The sequence below is a fragment of the Pezoporus flaviventris genome, unplaced genomic scaffold, assembly GCF_033815535.1.
Source record: "Pezoporus flaviventris isolate CSIRO_AGI_PZ_B2104156 unplaced genomic scaffold, CSIRO_AGI_Pfla_v1 ptg000045l, whole genome shotgun sequence".
Classification (NCBI taxonomy): domain Eukaryota; kingdom Metazoa; phylum Chordata; class Aves; order Psittaciformes; family Psittacidae; genus Pezoporus; species Pezoporus flaviventris.
The window spans coordinates 26901564-26923548 of record NW_026892593.1 but is presented as its reverse complement, the minus strand read 5'-3'; the positions used below and the strand labels follow the sequence as shown (position 1 = coordinate 26923548).

The following is a 21985-nucleotide window of genomic DNA, read 5'->3' as shown; positions in this document are numbered from 1 at the left end:
GCACCTCTCCCGCCGCTTCCGGCGCTCCCCCGACGTCATCGGAAACATCCTCGTCCCTTCCACCATTGCCATCGCCTATTGGGTGGGTGTTGCGCTGGGCGCTCCCGTCATCGGAAGAGTGCCGTCGTGCTGAGGGGGCGGTTGGAGAGGCGGTGGTGCGGGAGGGTGCGTCGCGTCCTGTTGCCGTCTCGGCCGGTATCGCGTCGCACCATGGGTGCCCGTGCGGGGTGAGCCCCGCCGTGACGGGTAGGCCGGGGCCGGAGCTGCGCCGGGGGCCGCCACCCCTTGAGGGGAACAGGCGGGGAAGCCGGTGCGCGAGGGAACCCCGGCTCGCTCTCGCCGTGGTTCGGTGGTGGCCGGAGCGAGGGCCTAGTGGGCGGCTGGAGCGGTTGTTTGCAGCCGGGGAGGTTGTGGGGTTGTGGCGATCTGCGCGGGCCTATGAGGATGCCGGAGAGGAACTCTTCATCAGGGACTGCAGCAATAGGACAAGGGGTAATGGGTTTAAACTTAAGAGGGGAAGTTCAGGTTAGATATAAGGAAGAAATTCTTTACTGTGAGGGTGGTGAGGCACTGGAATGGGTTGCCCAAGGAAATTGTGAATGCGCCATCCCTGGCAGTGTTCAAGGCCAGGTCGGGCAGAGCCTTGGGTGCCTTGGTTTAGTGTGAGGTGTCCCTGCCCATGGCAGCGGGGTTGAAACTGGATGATCTTAAGGTCCTTTCCAACCCTAACTGATCTATGATTCTATTTTCCCTGTACTATTTAAGTGACTGTGTAAAGAAAAAACAGATTGTGCACCTGTAGCTTACTACATGCCCCTTGTGCAGGACAGAATTGTAGCAAGTGGTTAATACCCTTCTCTGCGACCAGAGAGAACATCAGTTTGAACTCCTCGTTTACCGCAGGTTTTTGATATAAGCTTGAGCCAAGTTCCCACCACAACTAATGGTTCTTGATGTGGGTCTGAACTCTGTTGATGCTCTTGTATTGGGGAAAAGCAAAATGTTTTGATTTTAAGGATCAAAATAGAACTCAAATTAGTCAGCCTGACAGAGCATGATGATTTGTGAGTCACTTTAATTGACTAAATCACTAATATGACCTTGCTGCTGTGCACTTAAAAACACACACAAACAGAAGTTCATGCTTAAGTTGGAGTGTTGATGAAAGCATCAGTAAATTCACTTGATGCTTCAGAGGCATCTGAACTATTTTGTTGGTATCCTTCTGTGTTCTGGGACAGAGTAGAAAAGCCAGTTACTGAAAGGAGTCATTGTCTTCTCTTGTGATGCTTTCAACATGAGTGACAGATACTTCATTAAGCATATTGGATTCAAGCAAAACATACTCATGTACCCAAAGTATTTTCCAGGAGTCTAAATCATTACTGACAGATGGCTCTTGTTAAAAAATGGTTTCTTTGAGTTGTTACAAAAGACAGAAAAAGATGACTTCAAGAAGTCTTTGTAATGAGAGATGGCTCTATCCTGAAAGTTAATATATAAAAATGATGAATGAAGAAAACATTAATACTATAGAGAGGCTATTACATCAATGGGAGTTGTGCTGAACCCCATGGAGCTAATGTATAGGCTTCCAGCTCATGCTTTAAAGTTAAGCAGCCAGGTATACCCTGAAGATCAGAGAGGTCCCATAATGGCATTCACTACAAAACAGAAATGTTTTGGTTTGTTGGAGAGTTCTAGCAAGGTATAGAAGCCAGGTTGTGCATGACTCTCAGGGGAGTCCCCTGCAGCAAGTAGAAAGCTCAGATGGGTTTTTTTTGGGTGGAGGGAAGGGGGTATTTTTTTCAGCCTGGGAAGTGAAAACCTACAGAGCAGAGAGACTGGTGATCAAGCAGAAAGAATGTGATGAAAATGTTAAAATTGTATTGGGCAGTTCTATGAAATTATAAAGTTCCTGAAGTATGAGGTCTCTGAGCCTTGTAATGATGAGGCTGCAAATGAGATGTGTCCCATCTAGACAGTCAGCTTAAAGCTGAAACTAGCAGGTTTTATTCCCCCCTTTGCCTGCCCCCCAGCTGGAAAACAGACCAGTCAATATGAAGCTGGTCTGGCAAGGCTGGCATCCATAAATAAAGGGAAGGAGGAGCTATTGTTCATATGGTGTTTGCACTTGGTATCCCCAGAGGGGCTTCATGGTGGTTTAAAAGACTGATGGATTGGTTATAGCAGAGTAAAAATTAGCATGTGATGTTTTAAGTTTTCTCGTGGTGGGAAGAATTGTGCCAGTGGTTGAATCTAAAATCACATTTATACTACTGTATTCACAACAGTTAACCAGAAATCTGCATGTTTACATGCTCAAGCTGCTTGAGAGATTGGTTTTGGTAGAATATTGTTTTTGAATGTTCCGCAGAAGAGCTAGTAAGGAACACCAGGCTTTTAAGGAGACAGATGAATCACCCAGATGTTACCACTGGGTAAACCTGTCAGTATCTGCTGGGTTAAATAAAATTTTTATGAACTATCCCAATGGCCCCTTAGTATTTGGAAAAGAAAGTCCTCCTGCAGATCTGTGGAAGTATTCTTTCCTGGAGTACTAAATGTAATCCTTTACCATCTTGAACATGACCATGGTGATACCCTTACAGTTACTGTACTTCCTCTTTTATTAAAATTGTGCCTGCTTGGCAAGTCAGACATTACAAGTAAGAAATCCTGGCACAGTAGTCCTAAACAATAAGAATTGTTAAGAATATTTGGGCAGTTGAAGGGGGCAAGACTGTTTCACTTGTATTTGTCCAGGGTACTAGAAACAAAGCTCTGCCTCAGCTGTCTGGCAGCCAGCACTCCAGGGTGCCACGCTCTCAGCTTGCTTCTGAAGAAAGTAATGTGCAGCTGAAAATGGCAGTTCTGTAGCTTGCATTCATTAATAATTTCCTATCAACTAAGCTGTTAGACCTATAGTAGTCTTCATGTGACATACCATATTCTCTTCAGAGGGTTGCACTGCGATGGTGTGGAATATGTAAGCTGACTGCTCTCCAGTCATGCCATTCTCACTGGCATCTGTTCATTAGTAAGGTGCTTGTTTCATCTCCTGTTACAAGGTGCTCTAGCTTCTCTTGTCTTTTAGGCAGAGTTAAATTGCTGTCTACTGCCACATGAGGTTCATCTCTGCTGTTTTCTCCTCTGCTGTAGCAATATATTAGCATTTGCAATATACCACAATGCAGAGCTAAGGTAGCTCTTACTGAATCTTTTGTATCCACTGTACATCTGGATAACTGCACTTCAGGCCATCTATTCACATGGCACATTGCCAAGTCAGTCTGGTTAGGCTTGTCAAGGATACTAATGCCAAGCAGCAAGGAATCTGGAATAATGAATCTACCCTGCGTAACACCAGATGCAATGTGTGGCCTTGTACGGCAAATTTATTCTGTTTTCATTTGCTTAACCTTTATGTTGCCATTTCTGCTCATGCCAAAAAAAAAACAATCTCTGGACATGGAAAACCTCAAAATTCAGTCAGTTGTAAACTGCCACTCAAATGAATTGCAATACAGTAAGCATGTCAGGAAAGAGAAGCAAAACATTTGGATAATCAGTGTCTACTGGGAATATCACATCTTCAGATGACTGAATCATGAAATACCAGAAAATAACCGCAGCCAGATTAGAGTGTGATACTAGTTATTTTGTTGGCACTTGGCCAGGCAGTCTGTTCAGACTCACTATCAAAACATCCCCCTAAGAAACTGTGTACTGTGACAGATGTTGATTTTTAATACTTTAGTTTCTTTTATCTCTTCATCAGCTTTTGTCTTCATTTTTTAAATGAGGTGGTCTTGCTGAAGAAATGGCTTGATCCTCAGGAATTGGCTAGAGGTGCCAAGAAGCAGGAATAAGGCTGCAGGAAACTGGATAAGGAGATAATAATTGGACTGCATAGGGAACGTGTTTGGTGTGCTCTCTCTCAAGGACTGTGCTTTATTCTGATCTTGAATTTTGCTTCTTGAATTGAGCCATGACTACAAAACAGATCAAAGGGAAAAGAAACGTTTTGCACAGACTTTAGTACCACTTAAAATTTTGGGAAATGTCCAAACACAAGGAAAAACATAGGCTGTTCTTTTTCAAGTTGCTTCAGTTACTCTTCACCTAGCATTAGATGATGTGTATGCAGTTATAACAGTGTTTTGAATTGATTCATTGTTTCCAGACACAGTTTCAAGAGGTTGAAAGACATTGGAAATGAAAATGGCTTTGCGATTTCCCTGGTTCCTTGGTGCAGAGCAGCTGCTTGATCGGGAGGAGGAGGTGGTGGGGGGAATGTCTCTAGGGGATGTGCTGTGATCAGCTCTGGACACTTGCAGTTCCTGAGCAAGGGATACAAGAGGAAATGCATGCTGCTTTAGCATCTTACTACACTGACTTTGAAATGTATCTATCTTCCCCACTCCTACCCTCAATAATTAGGCCTCTGCTTTAGGGAAGCTTCCCCCCACTCCACCCTTAACCAATTGTGATTTATTCTTTCTTGAATGCCGCTGAACTGAAACTTGTATAAAGAATCAGATCATGAAGGTACTTGAACAAAGGTCAATTATTTCCTATATTTGCCGTAATGGTTGGTAAATGGATCTAAACCTTTATTTACTGCACAAATCATCAGAGATTTATTTTAAGTGCAGACATGTCTGGTTTTTCATGACTTACAAATTGACTCGCATGCAGCAAAAATATACTTTGGATCCAGGAGAGGAGGAAAGAATGTACTAATTTCATGTAAAACAATGAAAGGGGAATAAAATCTATGCTTTCCTGCAACTTTATAATGGATGACTGTCTGGGCTAGGTTTGAAAAACAACTTGAAGTTTTGCAACCGCTTCTTTTTTTTTAATTGCTTTCTCTGTTGAATATAATTTAAATCCTTTCTTTCTCTTTTCATCAGGAAAATGAGCGGTGGGTTGGCACCAAGCAAAAGCACAGTGTATGTGTCCAATTTACCCTTTGCTTTGACAAACAACGATCTGTACAGGGTAAGTTTTTTTAAGAGCTGCATTGATCAGATTAAACTTGTTGACAACAATTTTGAGTGTAAATACAATACTGATATATAGCTTTTACTTAGAAAAGTTTGTCTTGATAAATTTATTACTAAGGAAATGCAATTATCTATTGCTAAACCTTTTTCTTTTTTTTTTGTATTTCAGATATTTTCAAAGTATGGGAAAGTTGTCAAGTAAGTGACCTGACATGGCCTGCTATTTTTGTAGCTCTCATTTAAAGTATTCAATGTCTTTGCTTCACTTGATAGCTTTGTGCTTTTTATAATTTAGGAATAAATGTGGAACTATATTGAAGTGCTATCAATTTTTAATGAAGTATAAATTTAATTTAACAACTGTAAGCTCCTGCGCTTACATGCATGATGTAAGAATATTTGTATTGGGACAGGTTTGCTACCCACCTCTTACGAGCAAGAAGAATGTTGTTATATACCAATGCTCTTTTAAATAGTTGAAACAATATTCTTCTGGTGTTATCTCCTTTCCACCAAACACTGCCTGGGACACAAGTGGATTAGTGTAAAAGTGAGAACTTCTACTTACGTGAACTAGGCATCACGATTCCCCAAAACAGTTCCCACAATTACCATTACAATTCCTCTGTTTGCAGTTCTAGAAGGACTTGTTATTCTGACTGCTCAGTATTATACTGAAGATTAGGTGTAAGGCTGCATAGTAACAGTTTTTAATATGTGAGGCATTCATGAACAGTACTTGGGAATACCTGTCTCTGTGTTCAAGTGGTAGACATGATTGTCACAATGAAGAATTTGCTGGTTTGCTTTGTTTCTTGATTTTTTTATTTTTTAACTGGTCATAATAACCAGACTCAAGGCTTCAGTTTTTAACCCTACACCAGCAAATATCTATTCTTAACATCTAGAAGCTGACGTAATAATCTGTGAGATACAGAGCTAAATTCAAAGTTGTTCAGCTCTCAGGAGTGTGTTTCAGGTGACAAATAGCAAGAAAAAAAAAACTTTTTCTGAAGTTGTAGGGGTTTTTCAAAAATTGACTGAGAGGAAAACCTTTATGCAGGGCTCTGGCAGACAGGCAGTAACCAGTACAACTGGACACTATTGTTTCCAGGGTGGGGTGTGTGACCTGTTTTAGTTGATCTCTGAACTACCAATCTAGAAAAATCGTGACAGAGGCGTAATACTGGTGTTTGTCTGTTGATGAGCTTGTTCTACATAAATGTGACACTGCTGATCTCCCTGTTATCATTTGGTAATATACCTGTACTCTGTGTGTTTGGGGGTAGGAGTCTGCTACTGTCCTGCTTTTGACCTTGTATGATAGGAGAATCAGAACAGTATGAAGTGTTGGCTGTATGATGCGTTGCTTATTTCAAAGGTGTTACAGCAGCATTCTCTTTTTAATACTTTCTAGTATTTTATTTGCCATTTTTACTGTCATAGACAATAGAAATGGTGTTTTCCTGTGCTGTGACCTGTGTGAAAGTAGCTCATTTAGAACTTGCAATTCTTGCTGCCCAGTAACTGGTTTCTCCCATCTATATATTGTTTTGCAAAGAAATCACTTACTGATACTTAGTTTTTCTTGTAATTTTGTCTAATCACTGCCAGAAGTTAAGCCAAATGCAGAAACTCGGAGATTATCATGTGTAAAATACTACCATGGCATTTTTTATCTAGCAAAATTTGTTTCCTGTTCACCCGTTTGCAACCTGAGCTGACTATAAACAGTGTCAATACTGTGGGAGTCTCCTGGTATCCCATTTCACTATGAAACTGACGCTAACAAAGATCAGGTTTTTTCTATTTGTAACTAGTCATTAATTCCCAAGAAAAATATTTTCAAACATTAGCTTGATTTCTGTAGAGTCTTTGTTCAGGGACTTTAAAACACTTTACAGAAAGCTTTGTGATGCCATTAAGGTCAGCTTTAATTTAATTAAATAAGCATTAACAGACTTCTTTTGGTTTTTTTCCTTGGCTCAGGAAAATCACTCTGGACTTTTTTCTGTACTCCCATTTCTCACCCCAGTATACCGTGGCTATGATGATTTTAGCTTGATTTGTTCACTGAGAAATCAGACTTTTTAGGGCTCAAAAAAAATTGCTTCTTAAAGATTTGTCATGCTTAGAATCATAGAATAGTTAGGGTTGGAAAGGACCTTAAGATCATCTACTTCCAACCCTCCTGCCATGGGCAGAGACACCTCACACTAACCCATGTCAGGAGTGTGTTTTGCTTGAATCCAGTATGCTTAATGCAGTATCTGTCACTCATGTTGAAAGCATCACAAGAGAAGACAATGACTCCTTTCAGTAACTGGCTTTTCTACTCTGTCCCAGAACACAGAAGGATACCAACAAAATAGTTCAGATGCCTCTGAAGCATCAAGTGAATTTACTGATGCTTTCATCAACACTCCAACTTAAGCATGAACTTCTGTTTGTGTGTGTTTTTAAGTGCACAGCAGCAAGGTCATATTAGTGATTTAGTCAATTAAAGTGACTCACAAATCATCATGCTCTGTCAGGCTGACTAATTTGAGTTCTATTTTGATCCTTAAAATCAAAACATTTTGCTTTTCCCCAATACAAGAGCATCAACAGAGTTCAGACCCACATCAACAACCATTAGTTGTGGTGGGAACTTGGCTCAAGCTTATATCAAAAACCTGTGGTAAACGAGGAGTTCAAACTGATGTTCTCTCTGGTCGCAGAGAAGGGTATTAACCACTTGCTACAACTCTGTCCTGCACAAGGGGCATGTAGTAAGCTATAGGAGCACAATTTCTTTTTTATTTTACATAGTTACTTAAATAGTACAGGGCAAATAGAATCAAAGAGAATCATAGAATAGTTAGGATTGGAAAGGACCTTAAGATCATCCAGTTTCAACTCCGCTGCCATGGGCAGAGACACCTCACACTAAACCATGTCACGCAAGGCTCTGTCCAGCCCGACCTTGAACACTGCCAGGGATGGAGTATTCACAACTTTCTTGGGCAGCCCATTCCAGTGCCTCACTACCCTCACAGTAAAGAACTTCTTCCATATATCCAGTCTATAAAACTTGTTTGAACCCGTTACCCCTTGTCCTGTCACTACAGTCCCTATCGAATATTCCCTCCCCAGCATCCCTATAGCTCCCCTTCAGGTACTGGAAGGCTGCTATGAGGTCTCCACGCAGCCTTCTCCAGGCTGAACAGCCCCAACTTCCTCAGCCTGTCTTCATACGGGAGGTGCTCCAGTCCCCTGATCATCCTCGTGGCCCTTCTCTGGACTTGTTCCAACAGTTCCATGTCCTTTTTATGTTGAGGACACCAGAACTGCACACAATACTCTTAAGTGAGGTCTAATGAGAGCAGAGGGGCAGGATCAGCTCCTTCAACCTGCTGGTCATGCTTCTTTTGATGCAGCCCAGGATGCGGTTGGCTTTCTGGACTCCAAGCGCACACTGAAGCCAGCTCATGTTCATTTTCTCATCAACCAACACCCCCAAGTCCTTCTCTGCAAGGCTGCTCTGAATCTCTTCTCTGTCCAACCTGTAGCTGTGCCTGGGATTGCTCCCACCCAGGTGTAGGACCTTGCACTTGGCATGGTTAAACTTCATGAGGTTGGCATCAGCCCACCTCACAAGCATGTCAAGGTCCCTCTGGATGGCATTCCTTCCCTCCAGCGTATCAACCGAACCACACAGCTTGGTGTCAACGGCAAACTTGCTGAGGGCGCACTCAATCCCACTGTCCATGTCAGCGACAAAGATGTTGAACAAGACCGGTCCCAACACCGATCCCTGAGGGACACCAGTCGTTACTGGTCTCCAGCCGGACATTGAGCCATTGACCACAACTCTTTGTGTGCAGCCATCCAGCCAGTTCTTTATCCACCGAGTGGTCCATCCATCAAATTAATGTCTCTCCAATTTAGAGACAAGGATGTTGTGTGGGACAGTGTCGAAGGCTTTGCACAAGTCCAGGTAGATGACATCAACTGCTCTACCCCTGTCCATCAGTTCTGTAGCCCCATCATAGAAGGCCACCAAATTGGTCAGGCAGGATTTGCCCTTAGTGAAGCCATGCTGGCTGTCACCAAGCACCTTGTTGTTTTTCATGTGCCTTAGCATGCCTTCCAGGAGAATCTGCTCCAAGATTTTGCCAGGCACAGAGGTAAGACTGACTGGTCTGTAATTCCCCAGGTCATCCATTTTCCCCTTCTTGAAAATGGGGGTTATATTTCCCTTTTTCCAGTTATCGGGAACTTCCCCTGACTGCCATGATCTTTCAAATATGATGGCCAGTAGCTTAGCAACTTCATTTGCCAGCTCCTTCAGGACCCGCGGATGGATCTCATCAGGTCCCATGGACCTGCGCACGTTCAGGTTTTTAAGATGGTCTCAAACCAGATCCTCTCCTACAGTGGGCCCAAGGTCTTCATTCTCACAGTCCCTGCATCTGCCTTCCAAGACTTGGTCAGAGCCTTTGCCAGTGAAGACTGAGGCAAAGAAGTCATTCAGAACCTCAGCCTTCTCCAAATCCAGGGTAGCCGGTTCTCCTGATAGCTTCCGGAGGGGGCCTGCGTTGTCCCTTTTCTGTCTTTTGTTCACTACGTACCTATAGAATCCCTTCCTGTTATCCTTAACATCCCCAGCCAAATTTAATTCTAACTGGGCCTTAGCTTTCCTAACCTGGTCCCTAGCTTCCCAGACAACATCCCTGTATTCTTCCCAGGCCACCTGTCCTTGCTTCCACCTTTTATAAGCCTCCTTTTTCTCCTCTGAGTTTCCTCAGGAGCAACTTGCCCATCCAAGGAGGTCTCCTGGCCCTCCTGCTGCACTTCCTTCTAGTCGGGACGCAACACTCCTGAGCTTGCAGTAGGTGATCCTTGAATATCAACCAACAGTCTTGGGCCCCCCTGCCCTCTAGGGCTATATGCCATGGAACTTTACTAAGCAGATTCCTGAAGAGGAAACACTTGTTTCTTTCTATGCTTGTGTTATTAAGTGGTACATTCAATATCCCAGTTAGAAGCGTGACAGTCATATTAGGGCTCATTTGGAAATCTTGGTGGAGTAACTTGAAGAAAAAATTAATAGTGTTGTTGTAAAGTCAGTTTTACTCACTCTTCAACTCAGTGCATTCAATTAGATACATCCTTGTCCAAGAACCTTTGGTTAAAAGCCTGTATCAAGCTCTGTCTTTCTGTGCATGTATTTGCGGGGAAATTATGCTTTCTGTATTGAGCTTTTATTTAATACACTTTTTACTATGTAAGTCGTCTGTTATGTACACAGGTTCCCTGGCAGGCCTTCTGCACTGGAGTGGAGTTTGGGTTTTTTAAAATTGCTCCGTTACTACTTACAATTTTGTCTTGCCTTATGGATGAACCTTGTTCTGTCCATGGTGGGCGCAAGGAATAGCTTATTCCCTGCTTTTTTAACATGTACCTTTTTTTGTTTCTTTTTTGTTTGTTTCCTAGGGCTAAATACAATTGCTGTTAAGACTGAAAGAATTCCCACCCCTTTACCCCTTCACCTCTTGTCATTCTTTGTCTGCTGTTTTTACTGGGTTAAGAGCTTTCTTGAGTTTTTTGGTGTGCTACTGGAGCTGTTGATTCCAATGTTAGGGTGAAGATTTGACTCTGTATGTTACATAAAACAACACATGTATCTACAATCTGCTTGGATTCCACTTAGAGATATTTGTAGAACAATATTGTATGTATTTATCATTTCCTATCACGAGCCTGTTTAAGTGATTAGACTTACATGTACATAAATTCCTCAGTTTGGATGCAGTTTGAGCACTGTGTTTTTCAGCAGTGATAACAGTGGTAACATTACCCCTCAATTTCACCTTCAGTATGTGTAGTTGTCTACAGTTAAGTCATCTGCAAGTCTATAGATTATGTTCTCTGTTTTTCAAGTCATCCAAGGGAATAAGTTTTTAAAAGACATCTGCACTCTATCTGTGTAGGATCACAAAATCATTAGGGTTGGAAGGGACTTCTGGGGATCATCCAGTTGAAGCCCCCTGCCAAGGCAGGGCCACCTAGAGCAGGTTACGTAGGAATGTGTCCAGGCAGGTTTTGAATGTCTCCAGAGAGGGAGACTCCATAACCTCCCTGGGCAGCCTGTTCAGTGCTCTGCAACCCTCAATGTAAAGAAGTTCTTCCTCATGGCGACGTGAAACTTCTTGTATTTTAGTTTATGGGTACTGTTCCTCGTCCTGTCACTGGGCACCGCAGAAAAGAGTCTGGCACCATCCTCTTGGCACTCACCTTTGAGAGACGTACAAGAGATCCCCTCTGTCTTCTCTTTTCTGGACTAAACCTTTTCAGCTCCTGCAATCTCTCCTCATAAGCAAAGCTCAAAATCCCTGATCATCCTCATGGCCCTCTGCTAGACCCTTTCTAGTGGCTTCTTGTTTTTCTTGTGCTGAGGAGCCCAGAAGTGGGCACTGCTCCAGATGTGGACTCATCAGGGTTGAGTAGAGGGGGAGGATCATTTCCCTCAACCCGCTGGCCACACTCTTCTGGATGTTCCCCAGGACTCTATTAGCCCTGCTGGCCACATGGCTAGTTCAGCTGTTCCTTTGAATTTCTATTTAAGTGAGCCTTTCTATTGTTAAATATGCTTTTTCCTTTTTGCTATATAACAAAGCTAAGATCCCACCTATATCTTCAAGGAACAAATGTCTTTGAAGTAATTACAGTGTATCAATAATGTGGTTATATGTTTTCAGAGTTACTATTATGAAAGAGAAAGACACCAGGAAGAGTAAAGGAGTTGCCTTTATTTTGTTTTTGGATAAAGAATCTGCACAGAACTGTTCTCGGGCACTTAATAACAAACAGGTAAATTGTGGACAGTTGTTCTGGCAAGAGGGTTGGGTTTACAGTTCCAAAATATTTACTGATTTTTTTTTCCTAATTTGCTGTAGTTGTTTGGAAGAGTAATAAAAGCAAGTATTGCCATTGATAATGGAAGAGCAGCAGAATTCATTCGCAGGCGTAACTACTTTGATAAGTCTAAATGTTATGAATGTGGGGTGAGTAAAGCCAAAAATGAAGTAATATATTCCATCTTTTGACCCTGTTGTGGTTTAACCCCAGCCAGCAAATGAGCACCACACTCATTCATTTCCACCCCTCAGGAGGACGGGGGGAAGAGAATTGGAAGGGTAAAAGTGAGAAAACTTGTGGGTTAAGAGAAGAACAGATTAATAATTGAAATAAAATAGTAGTAATAAAAAATTGCAATGAAAGTAAAAATAACAGAGAAAAATTAACCCCAAGAAAGGTAAGTAATGCAAGTGAAAACAATTGCTCATTGCCTGCCAATCAATGCCCAGTCAGATCCCCTCCACCAAACTTCCCCCTAGTTTTATTGCTGAGCATGACATCATATAGTATGGAATCTCCCTTTGGTCAATTGGGGTCGGCTTTCCTGGCTGTATCCCCTCCCAACTTCTTGTGCATGCCCAGCCTACTTGCTGATGGGGTGGGCTGGTTAGCAGAAAAGGCCTTGACTCTGTGTAAGCGCCACTCAGCAATAGCTAAACCATCCCTGTGTTATGAACACCGTTTCCAGCACAAATGCAAAACATAACCCTATACTAAGTACAGGCTCTTGGCTTGTTTCTTCAGTTTGGCCATTTCTGTTAAATCCTGCCCATGCTGTTAAATTTTATTTTTTTTTTTGCTGTAGATATTACCAACTAAGGGAGCAATTTTACCATTTTCAAGAATGATAGTACCCCTTTTGTCTTTTATTTGAGATTGGGGGGGGAAGATTGTATATGTAATTGCTTCTTAACAAGTTGACCAGCATCCTGATCTGAGCATCAGTATGATGCTGTTTGAGAAGGAAAACCTCCTTCAAAATAGCTGCTTTTGTTATACTTTTGGAAATTCATGGTATCACTGGCAGTAAAATAAATACTGAAAACAACTAGTTTTATACAGGAGTAGCATATTTTAAGTTTTAGGCAAGTCCTCACTTTCCCTAAATGTAATAGCATAGGAGATTCAGATTTGGGTAGTATTTCATGTCAAATAAACCTTGATTTATATTCATAACATCTTTTAGAGCAGAAATGTTGACTCGCTCCTGTTTCTTAAACTGTTAATGCTGAGGTTTATATCTTGACTTGAACATAAATGGTGCTGTAGTGTATTCAGCTATTGCAATAGCAAAAAAGAAAATCTACTTTGCTTATAGCTTGTTCTCAATTTGCAGTTAAGCATGCATATCGCCACTAATCTCTTCGTTTCCATGGCAAGCTTATAGAGAAGAGTTTGTCTTCTGTGTGCTAATTCAGCATTCCATTTATCTTACTAATTGCTTCTATTTTTTTCCCCCGTGAACTGTCTTACATTAACTTTCCTCATGATATGTTTTAACAGATAGTTGTTTGTAATGGTTTCTGTTAAGCAATATTTCTTTTTTCTCCAAGGAAGCAGGACACTTAAGTTACGCATGTCCTAAAAATATGCTAGGAGAGCGGGAGCCACCAAAAAAAAAAGAAAAGAAGAAAAGAAAGAAGATAGTTGAGCCAGAAGAAGTGTATGTATATTTATTGACACAGTACTACTTTTTTTTAGGGAGCTTTTTCATACTGAACATTTAAAGATCTATATATTTTTCTCTTTGCACAACAAGTGAGGAGGAAGAAGAAAGCGAAGAGGAAGGAGAAGACCCTGCTCTAGATAGTCTCAGCCAAGCCATAGCTTTTCAGGTACAAAATTGAAGCAGTGCATATTTATTATTATTTAGATGCAACTCTACTTCTTTTTTGAGCTGCTTTGCAAAGCTCTGAGATATAGCCCTAGGACTGCCTGCTCTGTAACCCAGGGCACTCGGTGGTTTCTTTTTTCTTTTCCCTTTACTGTTTTCACTATTGATGTGTTTGTTTGTTGCAGGTTTCTTTTCTTTTTTGTCCTTCAAGCTCTTTTGCTGCTTAGTTTCCTCCTGTCATCTCCACTGTGATGTTCTGTTAAGTTTTTGGTCCACAAATCCCACTTCACTCTGTTAACTGAGCATCCAGAAAAACAGTCATGTATAAATGACTAGGTATATTCTCTGTCTTCACTCACTACCTTGTCCTTCAGCAGCGTCTATTTCTGGAGCATTTCCTTTGCCTTATGCAGTCCATTGTGGTCTCTAATGGACTCCTTTTCTCAAAACATACTTAATGCACTTTTTTGTTATGTAGATAAATAGTCTGACAGCTGTCAGACTATCTTCAATACTTCTTTACGAGCTTTTGCTTCTCTACACAGAGCAAGCCTGACCTGATCTTCAAATTTCTTGGCTCCCTGGTTCTCAGCTGTCCCCTTGTGTGCCCTTGTCCCTCAAAAAAAAACCTTCAAGAGCTTTTAAGATAGCTTTGTTCTGAATATGACTGTAATGAGTGCAGAACATTTAGATGACATAGTCCAAAAAAATCCCCAATGCAAATGTGCATAGCTGTCCTCCCACAACTGGAAAACTCCACTATGGAAGTAAAACCTATAAATATAAACAAGCCAAGAAACTTTCTCATTTCTCTTGCCATCCAAAGATTTTAACTGGAATAGCATATTTCCCAGTAAAAATAGGAAGCATCTAGTTGAGTAAACTTTTACATCCCTGAAGGTGTTCATTTCCTGCATGAATGATTGCAAAGAAGACTTGCTAGTGGAACAAAGCTGATTCAATCATGTCTGTTTAAAATGTGATGGATTCTTTGCTTCAGATCTCAGCTGCTCTATAGTTCTGTATGTTTGCCATGGGCAAAGTTCCTCTCTTTAAAAATGGAGGGTGCTCATGTGGCCTGCACTGGTGCAAAATACCTACTGTTTGCAGATGAGAACTACTTTCATAAATGTTTTCTAGTGCATTCATTACACAGTTTACCTGGAAATGGAGATAAACTCTTTGAATTCTTTAATTCGGTAAATTAAATTATAATTAGCATTATTATTTATGTAATGCATTTTACTTTTTCTTAATCCTACCTAAAACTTTGTTCTTTCATTGTAGCAAGCCAAAATTGAGGAAGAACAACAAAGATGGACGCAGACTGCAGGGGAATCTTCAATTTCAGATGAATCAAAACGTCCACGGATTAAGAAAAGTGCTTATTTCAGTGATGAGGAAGAACTTAGTGATTGAAATAATGCTGGTTTATATGCATATGTAATATATATATAGTGTACATTTTGTAAAGTGCTACAAAGTTTTCTGTAATACAGGTTTGTCTTGATGTTGAAGGAACTTACTGAACCCTATCCCCCAAACTTCCTGTCTTTTAATCTCTCTCTTTTTCAAAACTTCACCTTTCAAGGCAGCCTCTTAAGAAAATTATGTGCTTCTACAGTTAAAACCAGAAAAATATCTGAGAGAATGCTTTTTGCAGTTAGTATCTAGACCCAACCCCTGCAAGTGAAGTCTTTCATAAGAGAATTTCCTGAGATTTTTTTCCTAAGAGGAGTTCCTCTTAGCATCACTGTTATCACCACCACTGAATCTTTAGGTATTGGCCTGTTTATTGTATGTTTGGAAGCAGTCCTTTAGTAGCATATGAATCTTGCACTAGTTCCTGGGCACAGGGTTGATTTTCAGCCTTAAGCATTGTACTAGTCTTTTAACTCTTTATGCAGTAATATAATAAATTAATGTCACATCAGTCCGTGAACTCATTTTAGGCTAAACAATACATCTGTATGTTTACAAAAAGATATTAAGATGTTGAACTTCTGCCTTAAACACAGTTTTAGGAACTTGCTCCACACTTCATAGTATTATATGGACTGTATACAGTATAGGCTTCATAGGAGTGCAAGTTGAAAGTGATGTGGCAATTAGTTGAGTCTGGAAACATACCTAATATTTTTTAAGAGTGATAGTTCTGTTGCTTTTTCATTAAAAATGAGAATAGCCGTATGTTTTAAGATAGGAATGTGCATATATGCTAATGTGCTCAAATATGATCTTGAAAGTCTCTTGCTGTGATAAGGGCTTATACTGCATTCTTTCTCCTGACTGCAGTTTGGGTGCTTAACATGATAATTATGGTTACGCACAGGGTTTTAAATATACTTGTATCTAACGTGGATCACAGTTTTGTCTTCTCAGGCATCTGAACCTGCTGGCAAAATCCAAAGGGCACAAAGTTTCCCACGTACTTAAAAATCAGTTTTCATGTATACTTGGAACTGTCATGGTCTCTAAGCAAAGCGTGTTGGTGCCTGTTTTGCATCTAAAGCTGTTCAGATCTTTTATATAGGGTCTGCATCCTTAAATCTCTGTAGTATTCTAGTCACAGTCTCCTACAAAGCCTTGTAGCCACATAAGGAGAACAGTACAAAACCCTGCAGCAGTGATCACTCCCAAAAACACAGACACATGGTGATAGTGGTAACCCTTTTACATTGGCCACTTCATGTAGTCAAACTTTTAATTTTTAGGAAGCACAATATAAAACATGTTCACACTTTCACACTTCAAAGAAGATACCAGCTGGCCTCTGTTTCTATTTTCAGCTCTTCATGTTGCTCATCAGGATTTGATTTTCTTCCAAATATAGAAAATGTAAATTCAAATGTATCATTATGTAGTCTTAATACTGATATACATTCAAATATATAGCTAGGTGCAAAGTAAAGACACACACTCTCTAATACAAAGCAGTCATATTCAGAAGGTTATTCTGGGGTCTTCTGTTGCTGCTTTCACAAGAATTCAGAAACAAGAAGGTGGTAATAAAGTAAAAGATTTTTCTGTACATAAACTACTCAAGCCACAGAATGGGAAGAAATATGGAGCTTTATACATACAAAGGACTTGGGCTCAGTAATCCAAAGAATGTTGTTCAGACTTTGTGATTTACTGCTGAATTTCAGAAGGATCTCTTCATACTGAATAGCTGAGTGCCAATGTGCCGGGTGTACAGTGATTTGCATTTATTAACTCTAAGTTACATCTTGTGTGTAATAGTGAAGACTGAGGACTTCTAAATTCTGCTAAGGAAGATCTTGCTGCCACTGTGCTTCTTTGCAAATGTTAGGTTAGGGCTTAATGGCAGTAAAGTAAATAAATAAATGAAGAGCAAAACAAATGTGCTTAGAATCTGCTACTTAAAATCAGGATTTGTCCTCTTCTCCAATACCATGTTCAGTGCTGGTTAAAAAAAAAAAGAACTAAAATGTGACAGAGGAGCAGCTTGACATTGTCCATGACTTTGTTTTGGGAATGGTTGGTAGATTACAAGAATAAGGTTTTAAATGAAGTGATCAGGCAGCAAATTTCAAACTTTTATGACATTACGGTGTGTAATGTAGTAGTGGAGCTCACTGATATGTGACTTTTTTCAGGGCCAAAGGGTCAAAAGTATTAGACTTGTATGTGGAATGTGATATTTAAAAGTATAATTTAAATACAGTCTCCACTCAGAAATACCCTAAATTAATGACTACTTCTAACTGTAAAATATACAGACATATTCCCAATCTAGAAATGTTTTATTCTTACACACTACTGTTTCGTATTTGCTACTGGTGTCTTGTCAGAAAGAATAAAAACAGAACTGACCTCTGTTCTGACCTAATACAGTACTTCTTCAAGAGTTCCAGCAGCTGAAGCATGTAGATATATCTTTCTGCTCTGCTGCTTCTGCCTCACTGCTTTCCCTGTAGGATTTGCTTCTGTCAGCATGAAGCGAGCAGTAGCTCAGTCCAGACTGTTACAACTGACCCAGTGGTTTTCCTCTGTAGTGTTTTGTTCCAACCATAAAGTCACTTGAGGCAGGTGACACTGGAAAAGAAACGGATAAAAATGCGCCTGCTTCTGTAAACAACTGGCATGTGGAATTCTTCACCTTAAATCATCTTCCATTAAGTTTTCTCAACTCTGAACTTCTGTTGATTAGCGCTACTTACAGTTTTTGGCTTGGAGTCAGGGTAAAGAAGAAAGCACCTGGTGCCTAACACAGGCCCTAAAGAGACTTTGGAGGAGTAGGATTTTTTGCACTTTGGTCTCCTGTAGCATTTTTAAGTTTCTATTCTTTGTTGGCAGGATAACAAAGTATATGTAGGTGCGCAATTCAGAACACTAGCATTAGATAACCATTAAGTTGGATAGCATGAGTACCAGTTCTGCTTGCTTAAATCCAGAACTGTTGTCTGCAGCACTCCCTGATGTAGCTGCTTCTTCCTGGAGAAAGGCCAGAACTTGTCAGGTTTAGGAGCAGGGGCTGGATGTTTGCACTTTGGGAGCTGGTTTCTGGTATACCTGAGAGCGCTACCCAGAGGCAGTAAACAGATCGGAGTTTTAGGTGGGTAAGGGTGGATATCCAGGTTGGTGGCACTGTTTCGGAGCTTGCCATGTGTAGGTGATGCCCAGCATCAGCTTCCTGTCCTGGCACCTTAGGCTTAGGAGCAGGGGCTTTGGGAACTGGTTTCTTTGAAGCCAAGGAATTTGCTCTTGTTCTTGCCCCCCCCCAACCACTCCAAGCTTGACGTGTTTCCGTGTGAGTCTGATCACTGCTGAGAAGCTTGGGAGTGTGAACTGGGCTCCTAATTTAGATCAGGCTAATAGGATGCAATTAGTTTTCAAAACCTGAGCAACAGAGTGGTGCTTTTGTCAGTTTAGTGTATTAAAGCACCGGCTCAGGAAGCAGAAAACAGCTTTGGTGGCTGCATGGCTGCAGGCCAGGCAGATGAGGCTATGTAGCCATGTTATCAAAAGAGAGAAGAGTAAGAAACGCCTTGTAGAACATCTTCCTGTTATTGTTAGAAAAACCACAGGAGATTTGGGAGGGGAATTGGCTGACAGCAGAGAGGTTGGTACTTTGAGGACCTAGCTTAGACTAGCCAGCGGAATGTTAGTTTTCAAGTATCTGATTATAGAGAAATGTTAGTTTTCAAGCTCTGATTATAGAGAAATGACATTAAGTGGCAAACTGATTTTTATTAAATCATGTCAAAAACGTGGATCTTTCTGCAAACATCCACTTAATAGATTTTGTCTTCCTTTTTTTTTAATTCAAAATAGCTTGGAAAGTGTCAAAATAATGCTTTCTGGGTCATGGGACCTCTCGTCTATTGAAATGGCTGAGAAGTGTCTCCAAACCCACTGGAAGATGACCTTTATCTGTCCTTGGGCAAAAAGAGGTTATAGAAGGGGAATAAGGATGATTAGTTTAACTGATTATAAATGGTGTTACTCATGCTGTGCCTGTGCAGCACTTGTTAAACAATTGTATCTATGAGACACTGGAGTAATTTTAGTCAGTGTTTAGCAGGCTTGGCATATTCAGGTTACTACCCTCAGCAGAGCAATAGAAGAGGCTGTAAATACAAAGAGCTATGTGTAGCTAAATAGGTGATGTCTGGGACAAATTGTAAACACTTTATCTTTGGCTTCTGGGTCACCGTGTTCTTTGGGATAGCCCCTTTTTAATCTGCAGAGATGACTTGCAGCATGGGAAGGTGAATTACGTACGCTGCTTGGCTGTAGTCTTTTGAGGCACAAAATGTTATATTGCTTAGAAAATGTAGGTGTAAAATGTGATTTATGAAGTGCTACTGTGAACATTTAGAAGTAACGAGCATAGAGACCTCTTTGTTTCAGCTTTATATTCTATTGGGTATTTGCAGTGCCTACATGATATGATAACATGTATCACAATTCCACCATTGCTCTTCTATAAAAATATTACAAATAACACTCTTCTATATGTGTTATCCTAAAGTCACTGGTGTTGAATAGCTGATTGCTTCTTTTTAGTATAGGTTGCAAAACTGTTTTTAGGTGTCCTGAAAATGTTCATACCAAACAGCTTTGTTTATCTTAACAGGGTGAGGTTTCTTCTGTAGCTGTTGATGGCAATATTAAAAATTACTACATTGTTCCTCTGTAGAGAAAAAGGTGTAAAGGGGGGGGGGGGGGTTAGTCACTGTTAACGTAGATGACCTTGTTTCTTGTAATCTGTCCTGGTGTCTGTAAAATGTATCCTAGAAGGGGTAAGATGAGGACATTCAGTATGTAAAAGAAAGCAATATTTTTTAAGTTGAAGAATTGCATGGGTTTGTGAAATAACATTTTGTCAGTGCTAGGCTAACCCTGACCCTGCTGGGCATTCAGATGCATAAGATGTGTGCTTATACAGGTATTTGATAGATACGATAGGTAACACAGCAAGTAAATAGTTACAGAAATTGTGACAGTGAAAATGTGGTCAAAGTGTGTGTGAAAAACCTAACCAACCCAGTGAGGCGATGTAGGTCAGAGTGGCTTAAAGAAAGACCACAGTTACTAATATGAGAACTTTCCTCTCTGATTAATAGGATGCTTCAGAGAATCAAAGGCAGCTCTGAGATTATGAGTTCATCAAAGGCAACAGACACAAGCCTACATTAAGATGAGCTGATCCATGAAAACTCAGTTTTATCAATATGCAGAGAAAGAAAATTAGAAGGCTTCTAAATTTAGATACTGCATCAAGCTTGGCACAGTACAGTTAAAGCTACCACTTGGTTGCAGAAGTAAAGATGGGTTATTGTAACTGCGTATGTGGTGGCAGAGGACACAGACATGTTCTGCCCAGTGAACAAATGTGGCTATGGAAGAAGGAGAGACCCAGAATAGAACCAAAAAGGGATACTGAGGACTGTGTGGGTAGGTTGTGAAGTTCCAAGGCACTGAATTGTATTTTTAGAGTGAATGGAATAGAACTGCTTGTACTATGTTGTGTTTAATTGAAGAATGAGTGTCTTATATCTAAAAACTATGAACCTTTTGGTAGTACAAGTTTGTACTGATGTGGAAACGTTCAAGAAAGGGAGAGGAACTAAAGGAGGCTACGGTTCTACAAAGGACCTCACTTGGGATGCCCTTGATATGCAAATTTGATTAGGTGGCAAAGAGCCATCTGTCCATGAAGCCTGGAGCCATGAGGTGCGTATAAAATGAAATGACTTAGTAACATATGGCAGTTAGGAAAGATGAGAACATGCAGAACTTGGATGCGATGGTTTTGAGTTCATGAACCGTGCATCTGGAATGAGTGATTGTGGTCCTTGAAATCACGTTATTTCAAAGAAAGTTTCTGAACACTCAAGAGCTAGGTTTATTTTCATCTGCTGCAGCATAATGTTTTTAAGAAGTGTTTTTACTGTGGGAGGCTTTCACAGGAAAAGCTGAACAGAGCAAACTCAATTAATTAAAATCTGGAGCACGGTTCTGCAGCAAGGGTGGATGCTCTGCGAGTCCCATGCCTGTGGCATCCCAGAGAATGCAGGGCCCCAGGGCGTTATTCATGTTCATATTTAAATTAGCTGAAGCTGCTGGAGAATGTCCAGAATCCTCTTCATTTGCTGCACAATTTAGGTCAAGCCCATGATGGAGTACTTGAGTCAGGGACAAAGTAGTCCTTACAAAACTTTTACCTTTCTTCCACTCGATGTCATTTGTACTAGGATGGCAGGGTTTGTACTATACTGCACTCATGTTGTATTCCCACTGAATATTAAGAGTAAATGCTACAATATGTTATTATTACTCCTGCCAACTTACTGCAAATTTGGTGTGGTGTTCTTCCTTGGGATTTCATATGTATGCAGTCATTACTTAGACCTTTGAAATGGCAAACCGGTTGATAGGAAGGCACTGCATTCCCTTGATCTGAACGTGGTAAGAGCACTGCACATAGATGACTCTGCTTTTTAAGGATGAGGCAATCAGTAATGATTGTAACAGCATTCTCTGGATGCAACTTCCCTGCTCCTAGGGGCTGGGAGCCAGAGAAGGAGGGAAGGAGGCGGGGAGGGGCAAAGAAATGAGTAGGCCAAATGTCCATCCAGAATAACTGTATATCAATTATGCTAAACATTTTTGGTTCCTTTCCACAGATTCCCCTCTTAACAGTACTTCCGAATTTATGAGGATGAAAATGATGTGGCTGGCTGGAGTATAGAGGTGCAAATTCTAA

At 40.8% G+C, this 21985-nt stretch overlaps 1 protein-coding gene across 2 annotated transcripts; it reads left to right on the top strand.

The window, feature by feature from the left end:
- Window positions 1-99: 99 nt before the first annotated feature.
- ZCRB1 (zinc finger CCHC-type and RNA binding motif containing 1) lies at window positions 100-15682 on the top strand. Of its 2 annotated transcripts, XM_061467777.1 has the most exons (8): window positions 108-246; window positions 4920-5007; window positions 5182-5210; window positions 11756-11867; window positions 11954-12061; window positions 13469-13578; window positions 13675-13750; window positions 15037-15682. In XM_061467777.1, the coding sequence occupies exons 2-8, from the start codon at window positions 4924-4926 to the stop codon at window positions 15166-15168; spliced, it is 651 nt and encodes a 216-aa protein (XP_061323761.1). In that variant the 5' UTR covers window positions 108-246; window positions 4920-4923; the 3' UTR covers window positions 15169-15682. The 2 variants fall into 2 exon arrangements, with proteins under 2 accessions (XP_061323762.1, XP_061323761.1); XM_061467778.1 differs by lacking the exons at window positions 4920-5007; window positions 5182-5210 and having other exon boundaries at window positions 100-246.
- The last annotated feature ends 6303 nt before the right edge of the window (window positions 15683-21985 follow it).